This window comes from Carlito syrichta, unplaced genomic scaffold (assembly GCF_000164805.1).
Source record: "Carlito syrichta isolate Samal-C Ts95f unplaced genomic scaffold, Tarsius_syrichta-2.0.1 Scaffold315494, whole genome shotgun sequence".
NCBI lineage: Eukaryota > Metazoa > Chordata > Mammalia > Primates > Tarsiidae > Carlito > Carlito syrichta.
In genome coordinates, this window is record NW_007259590.1 from 196,291 (window position 1) to 214,294 (window position 18,004).

Sequence of the window (18,004 nt, forward strand, 5' to 3'; positions counted from 1 at the left end):
TTCCTTTACAAATACCCTAAACTGTAATTCCAATGTATGTTCAAGAAGGCTGATCTCTCTAAAGTAGTTTTTAGAAGTCAGAAATATTTTTTATCGATCTTGCCTTTAAAATAGTTTCTGGACAAAATTCAAAAGCAATTTTTAAATGAATACCTTACAGTATATCTATGGTATTGATGTTACTGTCCCAGATTAATTTATTTAATTTACATATGGGAGTACTGTCATGCATCTTTCACTAATGAAATAATAAGCATAATGCTTATATAAGGGGATTATAGATATAATAGATATAAAACTGAAAGTTTAGAAAGTGACATTGCCAACATGGCCATCTCTAATAGAGGTGACCAGTGCAGAACAGTGAGCAGAGTTTCAAGGGCTGTATTTTCTAGGTGTTAATGACAACATCCCTCCCATTCTTTGACAGCTGCCAATGACTGAACAGCTGCTCACCATCCTCTCACAGTACAGGGAGACAGTATCAAGTAGTTCACAGTCTGAGTGGCAAAATACTACACATGAAAGCTATGAAACACATGCTTATTATCAAAGTCAAATTAATCTGGCACAACTGAGGCACGTTGTTTGGCCCCAGGAGGATGAATTAGACGAGTTATTCAACCTGCACTTTTCTATCAGCTACCCTCAGTAAATGTCCCTGGTAGGCAATAAAAGCTGCGGACTATTCAGTTCTGTCCATAGCAGCAACAAGGGACAACTGCCCCCACTTCCAGTTCATTCTCTGCTTTTTCACTTGCTGTTATGGCTCCCTGCATTCCAGACTATCAGCTTCATCATGAAAGAGGGAGGTAAATGGAAGTTTTGCAAAAATACATCACCAGTGCACATTCACCAAGAAACTCGGCAAATCCCATTAGGGAATGTTTTCTTTTCCAATGGATTTATTTCCCAACATGCTATGGTGGTTGCTCAAATGCAAACAGTTTCAGAAATCAAATTTGCAAGTCTAAAATTAAGATGACACAGCAGAGCACATGCATCATTCATGATGACTTCACAGTGTCTCCTGGTCTGATTTACAGTTGTCCAAATTAACATTACAAGACACGATCCATTATGTGTCTTGCTCCCACTGCATTATCCAAATCATGACAAATTCTATTTAAACTGGTTTCTATTCATCTTAATCCTTCCATTTATTTCTTTTTGCTCCTTTCTACTTTTTTTCTTCCTTTAAAGATATCTCATACACTTTATACGATTCTTATTATGACATGCTTTTAGTATCAATTTCTCCACAATTTCCAACAAAATACTCAGTCTTCATACTTTATTTTTAATTGTAGATTTGGTTTATCTTACTTTTCCTTTCTTTGGTTTATCTTTTTATTATATATAAAGCCCCTCATTGTTCTGAACTAAGTCACAGAGTTCTGTCTTTGTGGAGGGATTCTCATAGACACAAACTTAAAGACACTTAAAGGAATTTAAAAACAAAAATCTCTTTATATCAAGCTTTATTTTGAATGCAGTAACTTTCTAGTTAGAAAATACATTTTTCTAAAGATGAAATAATTAAGGAATGCTAAGTTAATAAATAGCTTTATAATGAAATTCTGTGATGCAGTTAATTTTTTCTCCACAGAAAGCACTATGATTTATTTGAAAGTTCAAAATATTTGATGACCTTGACTATCACAGATTGGTATTAAATTTTTAAATATCAAAAAGCATAAAAAATAATTTTAAAATAACTTTGTATTGATAACATGATTTTTATATAAAGAATATTTTCTTTTGTGCTTAGTAGGATGTAAAGATAACATCCTATTAATGATATTTGGATGCTTCTAAAATTTAAAACTGTTTTTCTAACTAGTGTGAGTAGAACCTGAGATTCTGTGAGTTTTAGCAGAAAGACGTATTTATAGTCAAACATATACACTTACAAAGTAAACATTTATCTTAATACTTGTCTTAGCATTTTAAAGGTAGTATAAAGACTTAAAAAAAAGGTATTTAATTTGTGAAATCACATATGCATTACATATACATTGATTTTTCCTCCCTATAGAATATAACCCTGCCTTTTTAAAAAGAGATTTAAAGAACCTAAGAAGGTAAGAATTTTGTTCTTTTCTCTTTTTATTTTCAATAATCTAAATATTCTGAAGCTATTCTTTATTTTTAATACAATAATTCATGTTTTGCTCATTCTCAATTTACACAGCAATTTTACATGAATAATTTTTTATATCTTCACAATAATCCTGACACACATGCAAAGCAAAAGTGTCATCCCTGTTTTTAAATTAAAAAATATGTTGCAGAGTGCTGACTTGAATCTAGGCCACCTGAATCTGATACTGGTATTCTATTATATGAGTTGCATAAAATGATTCCTCTAGTGCCTAATATAACTTAGTTTCTAAGCTCCTAGCAGATGGGGATATGATCTCCACAGGCTACGCAAAAGATCTGCCTTAAAAAGGGCCAGAAGGAATTCACCTGCCTTAACCTCTTCCTCTTACTAACCTGCCTGAATATCTAAAATTGCTCCATGCAAGATTAATTTCTAATAACACAGCGAAGAACCATGTATAATTATAAAGAAAAGATCATATGAATTATTTTGTTATGTTAAATAACAAGTAGGCATAGAAGAACAAAATAAAATCCAGGTTAAGTTGTAACCAAGTAAAGAAAGTCTCCAAAATGAAATAACACAGGTACCATGTGGAAAGGTTTTAATTAAAACTTCCTACTTATGGAGAAAAAAAGGCACTGAGTCAAAGGGGTACATGCTTCCCCACAAAGGGTGATGTTTAGACTCAAAGAAGAAGTAATTTATGAATTTACACTTGTGCAAAATTTACCCCTCATGGCTTTATACAAAGTACTGGGAGTGCCAAAAAAAATGTATACACATTTAAAAGATGTAATCTCTGTATTTCTTTTCAAAGTTGAATTTAATTAAGTAGCAATGTGTAGTATGATGTTCACTCAAAAGATGGTGTTAATCAAATGAATGCTAGTATCACCATGCTCCAGGCAGGACAAAGAAAATGGTGGAAGCATGGTTGCCATTCAAGGAGCCTAAGACCATTTTGAAGTGGTATTTGAAATTCAAGAACATGTGGAAGTACACCACCAATGGAGGCATGAGTGTGCAACAGAACCTTCATCACACAGAATAAGTGCACACATTCATGGTAAGTTTGAGCCACATTGGGACCGTGTGTGATGTATACAAGAGAAGACCCGGGAGGCCAGCAACAAGTCCTACAATAGGTCACCATCATCAGAATGTCTGGACACTGAAGGGATCCACTGTGAGCACCTCTTGTAATTGCAGAAGTCAAACATGACCCGTATTCATCTTTTGTTATCAGTATATATTGAAAACCACCATTTTAACACAGTCTTTTCCTTTCTTAAAATGTGTATAATTTTTTGATCCCCTCTGCTAGATTTATGGAATATCTAAATCAGAAAGTAGAGATCATCATGGTCAGTGCTATCAAACCTTATCTTTTGAAGGAAAGATCAAGTAACTAATAGATATCCATTAAATATGTGTTGAGTAAATGTACAGCTACAGATTATAACTAAGTCTTTGGAGGGAGAGAACATGAGACTTTGAGCCCATGGGTCAACTCACTCCTCTTCTCACCCATGGTGAAACTGGGGAAAGGCAAAGAAGGAACTACAAGCAAAATTGAAGGCGTCACTTGTGTGATCCTAGGAGAGAGCTTCTCCTAGAATTTTGTGCCTCAGGAGCTTCTCTTGCTTCTTGCTGTTTTCCCAACCCTACTAATTGACATTGTCTACTCTTCCTTGGTTATATAAATCTTTCTTCCTTATTCATCATCTAAAAGAAAAAAGTCACAGAGGGTTTCCTTTTCTTTTATTTCATTACAGGATTAGACAAAGTAAATAAACATGGAGGTGTGGGGGTAAGTAGAATGAAGTGATTATCAAAATATACCCTCTTTCTCAGCTGTTTTTCTTCCTATGTGGAAGGATCAAGTCTGGGGTATGTAGAGTTTGGTTAAGACATATACGGATCAAAAGTGAAATACATGTCCAAGTTGAACAAGGTGTAGGAGAAAATCTCAGTTGTTAGCATCATGAAAGGTTATCAACAAACACAACTGGGGATCTGTTTCAACGCTTTGGCCATTTGCAGTCACCCCTGAGTGTTCCCAGCTCTGGACTATTGAGGACATGAAAATCCAGATAAGTTTTTGAAGTCTATATATGGCTGGGTGTGGTAGCTCATGCCTATAATCCCTGTACTTTCAGAGGCTGAGGCAGGAGGATCACTTGAGCCCAGGAGTTTGAGGATGCAGTGAGCTATGATCATGTCACTGCACTCTAGCCTGGGTGACAAAGTAAAACCCTGTCTCAAAAAAAAAAAAAAAAAAAAGAAAGAAAACAAAAGGAAAGGAAAAATATCTATATATTACTTGCTTAATTATAATTATATTATTATAAGAGAAACATGAAATAATAGAGAACAAAAATAGGATAGGCAACTTCTTGTCCTACTGTTTCTACTATTTGCCAGGGCTATCCCAACCATCCTAGCATTTTGTCATTTATTTGTCAGAACTCCAGTTGTTAGAGGCTGGTATTAGGTAGGAATCAGAAGATATAATCAATCTGTTAAACGGAAATTACCAAAATTGAATTTCTTACTGGCTGATCCTATATTGCCTGTTTGGCCTCATTGTCTCTACTGTTTATACTCGATCCAGGCCTTCCTAATTCCATTTTTAGACAGTAACCATGACTTCGTCCTGGCTGTCCAAACTCTAGAATTTGAGCTCCTCCATCTTTTCTGCACACCATTCCTGTTCATGAACATAATTTTGCCTAGGTGGCTGAAAAAATTAAGCACCCAAATTTCTCTGCCTTGCTATCAAATAACTTTTTAAAAAAATTACTTATTACTTTTTTTTGTCACTTGCTACTTGAATTCAAATCATACCAAAATCAGTTTGACTTGGAATGCTCAATCTTTCTGTCATACCACACATAGGTAAATTATTTCCATTTTTCAGGAACTGTATCAAATTCTACTGCCTTATCCAAATATTCTAGCCAACACACATGCAGTCTCTCTCAAAAATTTTAATCATTGCCATGTTAGATTTATCTTTTCATCAATTTTTTTACTTACTATGAACTCTATATTATGCAACCTATAAAAGATACAGTCTCTGGGCCAACCTAGAGTTACATTGATTTAAAGTAATTTATTTATCTTTCTTCTTATCCTTCATAAATAGAATTAAAGAGATCAAAGCACAGGGATAAGTCTTATTAAGAGTTGGAACTATGTGAAATCTACTGCGTTCTTGTTCACCTATTTTTTATTCAATTTCATTATTTGGGATCTTTGATAAATGAGAAAGAACTACAATTTTGATAAAACTGTTTGAGAACCTTTATGAAATCCAAAATATATCCATATACATATATTGTATGAAATCAAGTGTACTCAAATTTTGTCATTGAAAATAATTTGACAAATTCATATTTATTATTCTTGAATTAGGATGTACATCTCCATTTCAATAGCTACCTTTGTTCTTACCCATCTATCAATGGGAATATATGCATATTCATATTTTTATAGGTCAGTTCATGGTCTGGCTTATATCTATCTATATATAGCCTTTTGAAAGCTTCAAATGTTTTTTTTGTAAAACCAAAGAGAAAAGTTCGTGTATTACAACTTTAGTCATAATTGATTTTTCTTTTTAAAAACACGCTTTATTTATTCCAGCACCCTACACTGTACATGCTTGTGTCACTATTCTAAGATCATAACAATGGCTTCTTGTACTAAGCACAGAAGTCATTTTGTCTTTTTACAATTCAATTGCTATCCTGGTAAAAACTACTCAAACAAATTTTCCATGATCACATCCTTTTAAAATCTAGTATCAGCAATCACAAAATTGTATTAAATAAAAAAGAAAACCTTTCTCAAAGAAACTTTTGGGAAAAATCTAGATAATCACTTTATCATAAAATGATATGAGATTAGAAAAATAAAGAAAATAGCAAATTGAAAGTATGAGTAGAGGTCTAAATAGAAGCAAATAAGATAAAACACACATTACCAATGCAACATGCTAGCAGACTCTAAAAGAGTGGGCATATTCTTAAATGGGTTATACAAATGGTGCATTCATGATTTATTACATTTCTTATTCTATGGGAATTTGTTTTTTCTCTTGAAAGTATTTCCTCCTATTTAAAACGCTTCTTGTTTAAGTCAGAGGGAAGGGAGTACTACCCATATCAAGCTAGTAGAATTCCAGCAAATAAATGAAAACAATGGGTGAGATCACAATTGCTGCCAAGGAAAAATGCAAGGTCATACCCCAATCAGCAGCCAGACTGTTCAAGGAAGTGCCAGCTCCCAGAGAGAGAAACTTGCTCTCACACTGTGTCAGGCAAGAGAGCTAAATGGAACGATTAGGTAGAAGACTTTATGAAGCTCCCAGGAACGATGAGGAAAGTGAAATGAATCTTATTTACAGCTTATATGGAGGAAGATTAGGCAGTGATACCTATCATATGATTGAAGGTTAGGTCTTTCCTCAAATCTATCAAAGATTTAAAATACATGTAAGAACCTCCTTTATTCAACTGCTCCATAATAGGAGTCTCACTCAAAGCAAATATACTTAATAATATATGGTGTACTTAAAATTTGCTGAGAGAGTAACTCTTATATTAGGTGTTCTTACTACACAAAAAATAATAATAATAATGCAGTAATAATTAAAGCGGTAGAAGGAAAATTTGGGAGGTGATATGTTTATGGCCTTGATGGTTTCACAGATATATTCTTATCCCCAAACTTGCTAAATTGTAAAGAGAGATTTGGGAGAGGTGAAGACATCCTGGTCATGATGAGATAATCATAACTTAGGAGGTAAGAAGTGACCCTGGTGGTCACTTTGATATTTCTGAATGTATTAGAAGTCTGTAGGTGAACATTGACAACATCAACCCTTAATTTGACATCATTGATGCCAACAAATTGATAGTGGGGACTAAATAGCTTGGCGACGTCAAGATATAAAACAGGAGTGACAGATAGCATAAGTAAGGACACTTATAAATGAACAAAAGCGCAGACTAAATTTTAAAATGTTCAGACTGTTGGAATACATTTAAAATATTAAGAATGGTGCATTTTCTCATCTCTGCAGAAAATAGAGCAACAGCAATTGTTTAATGTTAACCAGGCACAATAATATTAAAAATACATTCCAAATGATGTCTCCTGAATGGAATCAGATATATCTACATTCTCTAAATTGAATAGAATATGTCTTTTGAAGATATTATTTTACATACTTTAGTTATTGTTTTCATAACCTCAGAAGTTTTCATTTTCCCACTGGCTTCAGTTGACTTCCTATTAGTCACTAAAAGACTCAGATTTTAAAACTGAAAGATATGCTTGAGTTTCAAAAGTTTAATAAACATTTTCTGGGAGCTGATTTTGTACCAGGCATTGTGTTAGTTTAATGGAGGCTATGAAGGTTAACATTGCATCTTTCCTCCATGAAATAGTTTATCTAGCTATCTACCTACTGTTATCACATAGATTATAAATATATACCTATAGGTAGATTTGTGTTGGCATATAGTCTTACATAATATTTCGTATTCTGAGGAAACAATATTTAGCAAAATATAGTATTTAATAAAATATTGTATATTTTATTTATAAAACCTGACATGACATAAATGAGTTTATTCAGTTTAAAAAAAATACAATAGAACTTTTTTATTTCAAGGAATAAAATTAAATTGAGAAGAACAGAAGGAAATAGAAACAACTCTGGATGATAACCAGTGTATAGATCAGAATGAGAGGTGCACACAAACTCAAGTAGAAGCATGAAGAGAAAATGTCATAGCTAACTAGGAATGTGAAATGATTTTTTTAAAAGCAGAAGTCAAGTTTTTACTGATTTATAATTCTGACCAGAGCAGATATCTTGGGTCTTAATGCTGGCTTTGTGAAGAATATACAGTTACCAGAATTTGTTCTGACTGCTCAATTGTTCTAATATTTTGAAATCAATATAAACGCCTTTGGTAGGAGCATGAAAATGGGTATGCTTCTCTTTAACTGATTTTATAAAAAGAGTTTATTTTGTTTATATAATAACATAAACATAAGATGTATAAAATAGATTAAAAATCACTATCCTTAATCATGCACCTGCTCATGAATCATTTGCCTAACTATCCTAGCCAAAGGAAATATGAAGACATAATGATCAGTGAAATATTATTCCTTTGTTTATCTTAAAGTTTTAATTAGTCTGATTTTAAAATATATACAATATAGTTTTGTAATTATGCATCTCTATAATCTTTAAATAAATAAATATATTGGGGTGTGCTTAAAATGCTGTACTAATAAATGTGGCGACGTTTGGGACCCACAGGATATAAAGTCCAAACATGTAACCTTGACCTCCAAGACCTTTGTAGGTTTCCCAAACTTCTCTTCTAGGCTATTTCCTCCTCCCTTTGAGACCCAAATTCCACAGATGTGAGCAGTCCACAGGCCCAACATCCTTACACAAAGAGCCATTATTGCTGCACATCTCAGTGTCTTTGTTCTTGTTTTTCCCATAGTCTTCCATCTCCCTCCTCAACCTTGTGTACACCTACTAATCCTTAATTCTAGGAAGCCACTCCTGATCTACCAACCTCCCTCCAGGAAGAACTCACTACCTCAGCTGTCACTTGCATGGGCTCTCTCTCTCTCTCTCTCTCTCTCTCTCTCTCTCTCTCTCTCTCTCTCTCTCTCTCTATCAGTAGCACCTCTGATATTTCATTGCTTTTGTGCCATTCTTTCCATAATAAAAAATAGAACCTTGAGATTAGGGTCTCTGCTTTGTGTTTGTTTGTGTTTTTCTATATAGTCCAGTGCCCAAAATGTCTTGATGTATTCCACTTTGTTGAATGAAAAGTAAATAAATAAACATGTACATGCTTAGCAAGTTAATGAATAAGTTATACATAAACTAGCAATGACATAGAAGCAGTTCTCTGACTCCGACCCTAAATTCTAGTATAGCTATTATATATCCGTTAAGACCAGAAGAAAACAGATTGTCAACTCACATGGGTTAATTCCAAAGAGTTTAATAAAGGGATGATTAACAAGATGATGTCTGTGTTGAGGGAAATCACCAAGGAATAGTGCAGTACTCTGGGGCAAGCAACTATAGGAAGATGATCGCCCCAAGGTGATAAAGAGACCAAGGGAAAGGATTTTACTAGAAAATAGAGGTAGACCTAGAGCAAGGACGTGGGCAGCTGAACAGGGGCAGTCGCCCTTGTTAGAGGAACTCAGACCCCAGCAGAAATATTCTCTTCCCGCTTCTGATGTATTACTGCTTTCTTATTGGTAAAATCCACCCAGAAAGAAGGCGAGGAAGTCTTGTGAATGTATGACTCAGAGTTCAGCCTTCAGACACAGAAGCAGGGTGGGGAAGGGTGAACGTGGGCCTGTAAGGGCAAATGCAATATACTACCTGGTCAACACTACATTTGGAGAGAAGTAACATTTTCTTTTTAGCCAACAACCATCTACTGAAGATTGCGGATATAATGACTCTGTGAAGTCAGCTGTGGCCAAGAGGCAAGCTTGTGAGCAATGCTAAGTATCTGCCAGATAAATCGACACACACTTAGGGTATTACAGAAAGTTTTTAAATCTAAAAGCCTGGTATTCAGAAGTAGTACTTTTGTAAATGGATTCTGAATAACCTAAAAGGAGTCAGCGCTACTTTAAATAGAGTGCGATTTTCTCTCTTCTTTTTGGTAAGGTTAGGATTAGATCTGCAATTTCACTAATTCACAAAGTCATAGCGTGGGGATGGTTCTCAGGGGTCACACAGCTCATCCATTGAGGAATAATCTTGCAGCGGCTCTCAGGATTCTGAGAGCTGTCTCCTTCCATATGTACCACATAGAAATTCACCCCAAGAGTGCAGGATGAACAGGATTTTGGAACATGTTGGAAATCAATTAACTTTCTGCCAATAAAGATACATAGGATTTTATGTCCATAATTTTAGGTATGGTGTTTTGTTCAGGGTTTATTAGAACCACAAAATTTGAAAAGTTTTTGTAGATTTTTTAAAGCTCCTTCTCTCTCTCCCTCTCACTGCCCAACCCACCATACATTTGATTGATAGATGAGAAAACAAAGTCCCAGGAAGTTGAAATGACTTATTCAACCCTGAGTCGCCATGAGTACATAGATGTCTCTGTTCCTATTTAGCATTTATTTCTCCTAATTATCCATTACTTAAATTCCTCTCTTGTTGATTCAGCCAGTTTTCAGACTGTTGTAAAGCTAGTAGCTTTATATACAAGTTTTATATCACCATTCTAGAAAGCAAAGGCTGGAGTAGTTAACAAGTAGTATTCTAAAGTAAAATAAGAATCCGGCATAAAGAGATTGACTATGCTGAGAAAAATACAATTTTCTGCTCAACAGTTTTTATTTTAAAGATGAGAGGATGTGTCAGAAAAGTCTACATTTAGAAAAAAATATCAGAAAGTCACTTTAAGGAGTATTATTCATTACTATCTGAAATGCTGAGGTTGAATTTACATAACATGATAACAGAACTGAGAGAAAAATACTCCAATGTGTCAGTATTTCTAGGGTTATTAGATTATTCTCCTCTTTGTGTTTTACCTAGTTACCATTATCCTTATGTATTTTTGCCTGTAGTATCTGCATTATGGCATTATCTAGGAGCTGGATAGCTCTTTATTTTATTTTCTTTTGGCTTAGCCAATAGAAATCTACTTTAAATCCTAATTCTGTCTTATTCCCTTAGGAGTTTACTGAGCTGAATTTCCCATACTTTTGGGCAATGCTTCCACCAGAATTATGATTGCAATCAATTGCCTTTGTCAGATAATATGACAAAACGTATGTTTAAATGGAAGATATTTTCAAAAGTCGGCACTGCATCCACTAAATGTTTCTTGTATGACTTAGAGCAGATTTCATCCTTGTTCCTAAAAAGGTGGTGCCTGTGATAAGCAGATTTGACTCTATTTTGGGAGGAAATGCTCTGGGTGAGGTAAAGCATTCCAGAGGTGAGGGTGGCACATGCAACCACCAGGGGTGCTTGCAATCTGGAGATGGCCGCCCCCTCTCTCCACTGCGCCACTTCCCTCAGTCAGAAGACATAAATAATACTTCCGCTTCTTTCCCCACCAGCTATACTTCCACTGTGATTCTGGGGTGAAGAACTGGCTAAGTTGATGACACAATCCTTCCAACATCCCCTGTGGCTTGTCCATGGCTCTCAGATTGAAAGAATCCTATAAAAAGACCCTTGGATGGGCCTTAAAGGAGTGTATCACTGGTTACTTTAAGGGAGTTTTACGCTTCAGGTCCTGGTTTCCTTCATCCTTGAGACCCAGGTTTATTATGTGGACATTTTCTGTTTTCAGTTTCCTGTACTTTTTACTGTAGATAGAAGTGTTTTTCTCTCTTAACAGTGATTCTGGTTGATTTCAAGGCAGGGGAGTGGAATGAAACTACCTTAATTAGCTCCCTCGTATTTAATTAGAAGTCACACACCTCATTTGGTAATAACTGCATGATATTCCATATGTCAGAAGGCAAAATCACAACAAATTTAGTTTAAAGACCTTAATTGGCTCTCTCTGTGATACTAGAATTAGGCAACATGTCATTCCATAAAATAGTATGAATGTTCTGATGAGCTGAGCAGAGGAGATTGGTTTTACAGACATAAAAGGGCTATGGATAGTAGAATCAGAAAACAAAATTCTAGTTGGTCACTTCAAAGTTACTTTTCTTATAAAGGTTAAAACAGAGGGAACTTCCTTATCATGTCTGCTAGGACAGGTTTGTTTGGGAATGTGACTGTTAATCTCCCTCTCTCCTGATTTCCCAGAGGGTCAGATAAATAATAGTTTCAACTTGGTGACGTAGAACTATAGCAGGAGTAACTCTATTTTGGTTTGCTCTGTTGATGTCTCTGCAGGAGTTCAATCCAGACTAATGGCCTCCAAAACATTTTGTCTAACATTTATGAGTTAATACAGCAGGCTAAGACTTCTGTTCTTAGAAAAGCCTGTTTGGAGGGTCTGCCCTCACCTGGCATCTGGGAATTTAACTGGTGAACAGATCCCTACACTGATATAAGATTTTCTCTAAATGGTAATAGCGGTTCCCTGTGCCTCAGCTGTTTGTATAACTACAATTGCTATATTATTTGGTATTGTATAATTTGTTGTTATTACCATAGAAGATAATGCACTTAATTATCTTGTGAAGTTAGTCTTTCCTCTCTCATTTTTCAGTATTTTCCTGACCTGACGTGTCTGTTCATCTTCTACTTTTCCAAGTCTTGTGCTAAGTACAGAAATTATATAGTTAAGCTTGTTTACAGATTTTTGTATTCTACTCCTTTAGTAAATGAGATAGCTTAATCTTTTTTCCCATTATAATATTTAACTAATTGCTGTTTGTATCTAGAGAATATGTTACTTTTTGGATATTATATTTGTGTCCACCAAACTTATTTAATTTCTTATTATTTATAATATATTTTTAATTGATTCATTTGAATTTTCCATAATTATCATAACATCTAGCAAAATGAAGATTTTCCTCTAATTTATTTTATTTTAGAAGATGTGGGGTAAAGTTCAGAATTAGGAAAAAAAAAAGTCTTAATTTTGCCACTAGCTTTCTAATTTTCATTTCTTTCTCTTTTTCAGGTACATTGCCTAGTACTTACTGATCAATATTAACTAACAATGGTAATAATGTGCTGTCTTGCCCTATTTCTCACTTTAAAGAGAATGTGTCTAATGTTTCACAGCAGAACACTGTGCTTGCTTTTAGTTTGATGTCTCTTTGTTTTCCATTTTCCAAAAGAACTGATCTTTATCAGTTCTTCCATCAGGTCATTATTTCAACTTTTTCTAGCAGAATATTTGTCCTGTATAATTTCAACGTGTGAACTAAAGTCTTTCTTAATTTTAGGAAAGCCTTATCATTGTATTTTTCTTTTTAAGTCTTAACTTTTCTGGTTCTATCTTCAGGGACATCAGAACTTCATATAGTAATCTCCTTTGTTTCCATATCCATTATCTCTGTAAAAAATTAGCTTACTTGCTGTTCCCAAATTGTTCTTTATATCATTGACTCTTCTTACCACCAAATATTTTTCCATTTTTTGTTGCTTCTAATGTAAATTTAATTTCTGTTCTTGTTTTATAATTCTACATTTCTTTTCTGAGTCCTGCTAGATCACTTTTAAACTCATTACTTTTTTAAATACTGAAATTATCTCTGTTTTGGATTTAGAAAAACACATTTTCTTTAATAATCTTTGGTTTCCTGGTGAAATGCTTGAAATACTTTCATACTGGCTCTTGGCCTTGTCACTGGTGTGCAGGGAAGCCTCCTATGTCCTGGTGTGTATGTGTGTGGTGACGTGGAATTCTCTTCCACTTGTTGTCAAAACTTGAATCCTTCAGTCTGTCAAGCTGATATTCTCTTGCTGCCAATAAAGGCATAGGGGTTTCCTGCCTATTATGCTACCCTGACTTGAAACAGGACTCAAGAATGCTTCAGCAGACCTTTCACTGACACAGACTGTGTCATACTATGGAGGTGTCATTGACTCGACCCCTCAGAAAACTCAGGCTGTCCTTGGAGGTAAGAAAGCAGGCAAGACATCAAAGAAATCAAGACCTCAAAGAAATCAAGGAGGCAAGCCATAATGCCCAGGCACGTTTCCTCCATAAGTTAGATCTAACTTCACCACATTGGTCAAATTTCTTTATCAGCTGCAGTTTGGAACTGTGACTATTTCCTATTGTCATAAAAGTATGGGTTTTCATTTGTATTTTTCATTCTTATTGAACTTGGTCTGTTTGAAAGCAGAAAATGGCAAATCTATCATCTTTAACTTAGGCATTTTAATAGTAAGACTGCTAAAATTATTTTTATTTGTCTGTGAACTGCTTCTTCAAGATTAAGTTCACTTAGTTAAATTCATGTAGCTACTGTAATCGAATTTTTAGCCTTATTATTTTTATCCTCAGACATGATAAAACTATTTCTGAATCTGATGAAAGCTAAAACATTTAGAATTTGATCACTAAGTCTTTGATTGTGGCCCCATGCTGTGGGGATATCACTGACTCACTCATCACTTTATTGGCCTCACTGATATCATGGTATAATGTTTAAGCAAAATGTAGGCTAAAATACGGATTTTGTTTGGTCTCTTTATTACTAGTACCATAACTTTCTTAATAATACTTGATAATTCATGCGAGAAATATTAACAACCAATTTAATTATTTAACATAAAGTTGTGCCCTAATAAGTGAGAGCATACATCCAACTATCATTTTATTGGAATCATTATATATGATATTTCGAATGGGGTGTAAGCTCCTAACAAACAAGGTCCACGTTTTTAAGTATATTTGCTTAATTCAAACAACTGAATGGGAATGTTAGACTCTGTGCAATGGTAGCTCCTATCCTGATTACTCTTTTAATTGAGTAGTCAACATTAAATTAAATGTCTTCAGCATGCTAACCCAGGAACAGCAGGAGATAACTTGAGTTGCCTCAGAGGCTCATTCAATTGCTTGGTGGGAGACAAGTAACTATGATAACTGCAATATTTCAAGAATAGAGATCAGAAGATCACCAGAATAGGATAGTCAGGAAAGAACAAAACAGGGATAGAATTGAAAAATGCACACAACACAGAATCAGACACACACACACACACACACACACACACAAAGAGTTTTAGGGAACCTGGAGAATGTAGAATAAACCAGCCAGTAGCAAGGCTGAGGCAGATGGAATGAAAGGACCAGAATGGAGAAAGAACCAATGTCTCTACTGTATAAGTGAAATACAAACACAATTGTGTGACTACAAAGAGGAGAGAAAGTAGCAAATACCCCCAAAATAGCAGCCAGAACTCTACAATGAGAAAAAATTGTCTTAGACAAACAAATTAGTGTTTATTTACTCATTTATTTAAACTGTATCCTGTGTCCAAAATGTTTATAATCAGATTTCAAAATCTATTCATCACAAAATCACTAGATAAGAATGGGTAAAAAAAGAAATAATAATGAGGACGAGAAAAATGATAAACTAGTGGGAACTATTAATAAACAGCATGCATGCTGCACTGTCCTAGTCAGGTTCCAATCAGCCAAAGTAAACAGAAAATGTGGTCTGTTACAAGATTTCTAGGGACCATAAGAAAAAAAACACCCAGCTGCTCCCTAGAAGCACATGGATTGAGACTTCAGAGAAAATTACCTAATATGTTTTTAATCAAGAGAACAGACTGTGTGATGAAGAAGATGACACTCTCAATATTATTTCTACAATAAATATGACAAAAAAATCTGAGGGATGTGACTGTAATTTCCCTCAGATTAGTAAATCATAACTGCATAAATATTTCAGAAAAGTCAATTATGCAAATGATCCACATAAGCCACTCCCAGATGGTCTGGTTTATTCAAGAGCAAAGTTTAGAATATCCAGAGAACATCATGTCCTTTAGATAATCCTCAATGAATAGTATTGTCATAACAAATAAATCATACATGAGATAGTCTTTCATAATAAAGTCATTATGTGCCCAAAGATAATTTGTCAAGCAATTTCTGTCTAGAAAATACAGTCAATTAATTACACATTTCCTAAACTAGGCTACTCTTGATTCATACCCTCTACTTACCTTATTTGCGTCTGGTTTCCAATTTCCTCTCTGGAGGGAGTTATTCCATTTTATAAAACGTGAAAGAAAATTATTCTTAGGTATAGCTCCCTGGGTTGTCGTTCAACAGCAGATTTTGTTTATAGGGTGATCCTGAAAATGCTATAAACTTCGAGAGATTACAAGTATGTCTTTTTCTATTAACTCACTAAATAAGTATCTGGATTCACAATCCCAATACTCCTCTAAGTAAATTTCTTTTCCCATTATAGGGAAAACAGCCATACCTTTTCATAGAGAAGAAATACTCTCTTCTCAGGAAGAATCACTCATGCTCTAGATTTTGAAAGAAAAATTAAAATGAGCTCAGACAGTAAAGGACCTAACAGTGAGTACCATAGAAACGCCACCAAGAACCCGACACAGTTCAGAAGCCTAGAACTTGGGGGCAGCTTGACCTGGGCTGTGTTCTTGGGTACTCACCGCCTTGAAGGCCAACACGTGTTGTGAACAGCAACAAAATCTTACCTCAAATCAGCCGCCTTTCCGGTCTTGTTGGTGCACATCACCTCCCGGGTCTGATACCCAATCTGGATGTCCCAGTATTTGTTCTCCTGTCTGTTCTGTCTGTTTCGGTTCCTCTTCTTCTTGATGAGCTCGCGGGCCTCCGGGTCCTTGACCCCCTTGCCCCGGTCCTTGTCCCGGTCTTTGTTCTTTCCGCGTCTCCGGGCTTGCCGGGCCTGTCGCGAGTGTGGCATCGAGCACGCGCTCCAGGGCCCCACGTGTAGGCTGTACGGGAGCTCTTGGTCCTCGCAGGGGCCGGACTGGCATACCTGGAACTCCGTCAGGTTGGGGCAGCCGGAGCCCCCGAACTGCGGGGGTGCCACCACCTGCCGCGTGCGGTGCTGGAGGCCACTCCCGCAGGTCTTGGAGCATCCGGACCAGGAGGAGAACTCCGACACGATGCAGTCCTGCTGGCAAGGGATGAGGCAGGCCTGCTCCAGCAGAGGCTTGGGCTCGAAGTACTCACAGATGATGTCCTCCGCCGGAATGTCCTTGTCTTTCTGGATGCACGTGATCTCTCTCACCTGGATGCCCTCATCCCCCTTGGTGCACTCCGGGGTTTTCTCCAGGCTTTTGGAGATCACAGGCTGACACTGGTTCCAGGGTCCCAGCCTCCAGTCATACAACTCTTTGTGCCAGTCGCATACCCTGAAACAGTTCTGCTGGTTACTGGGTCTCTCGGCCTGCTTGCAGTTCGTGTGCAACGTGGTCCACCCCTCCACGTGCGCACACCACACGGCCCTTGTTTGGATGCCTCCTGGACCACATTCGTCCCCCATGCACCGGCCCCACGGACCTGCAAGATGACACAAGAGTTAGCGCCCCTAGAAGAAAACAAGTTACTTCGCGTTCCAGAAAGACCTTTCAAGACCTAGTACATTAACTTCCCTGAAGTGTCATAAAGTAGGTCTCTGCACAGGCGTGTTGCAAAGCAGTGATGGCAGGAAGTATTTTTGCAAAAGGGGAACTGTGTCACAGCATCTATATAAGGTACCCGCTGGGACAGTTTCGCTCTGGGTCCTCCTGGGATGACTCAAAGTTTGCTTTTGTTCGTTTCCTGTATTTTAGGTAGTTAGAAATCCTTGCTTATACAGGACATAAGCAGTTAGTCACAGGGAAAACCCATTACCATCAAATCCATGTCAGCAGCTGGCAAAGAAAATGGCCCCTTGTGAAGAAGTCTGCAGGCAAGTCTTTTGCTGGGCAATTGACTGTGTAGAACACACTGTCTTCAACTTCGGTTTTTATTTCCATAGACTGTGACTGCAAGGGCCTAATATTTGTATATTGTGTGTACTGACAGAAGTTCAAGTGTTCACTTTCTAGTTACCCAAGCTGGGAAGTAAAAAATCCTCATGTATACACATTGTGCCTCTTAACTTACCAAACAACAAAAAATTTCTTTTTCTCATTTTTCCCGTGGGGTATAGAGGTGGGTAAGGGAATGTAATTTAACTAAAAGATGTTTGCCACTTTCTAAATATTGAGGGGTTATTTGGGGTTTTGTCAATTTATTCATTTCTTAAACATGAACTATTTGGTATTATGGAACTGTTTTATGGGATACTTAAGTTAGTGCTTTAGTATGAACTGCAAGCTTTTTTCCTTAGAATCCCTCTTAGAATGAATCTAAATCTTATATTTACATATAT

At 36.2% G+C, this 18,004-nt stretch overlaps 1 protein-coding gene across 1 annotated transcript in view; it reads right to left on the reverse strand.

Annotated features, from left to right (window-relative positions):
* THSD7A (thrombospondin type 1 domain containing 7A) overlaps positions 1-17,764 on the reverse strand; it is a gene marked incomplete at its 3' end in the record, with an annotated part of 198,809 nt that extends 181,045 nt beyond the window's left edge. Inside the window, exons 1-2 of the mRNA XM_008072891.2 lie at positions 17,737-17,764; positions 16,317-17,148 (exon numbers count right to left, since the gene is read on the reverse strand). Coding sequence (XP_008071082.2) covers positions 16,317-17,148; positions 17,737-17,764 — 860 coding nt within the window. The remainder of the gene's footprint in view (positions 1-16,316; positions 17,149-17,736) is intronic.
* Between the last annotated feature and the right edge of the window lie 240 nt (positions 17,765-18,004).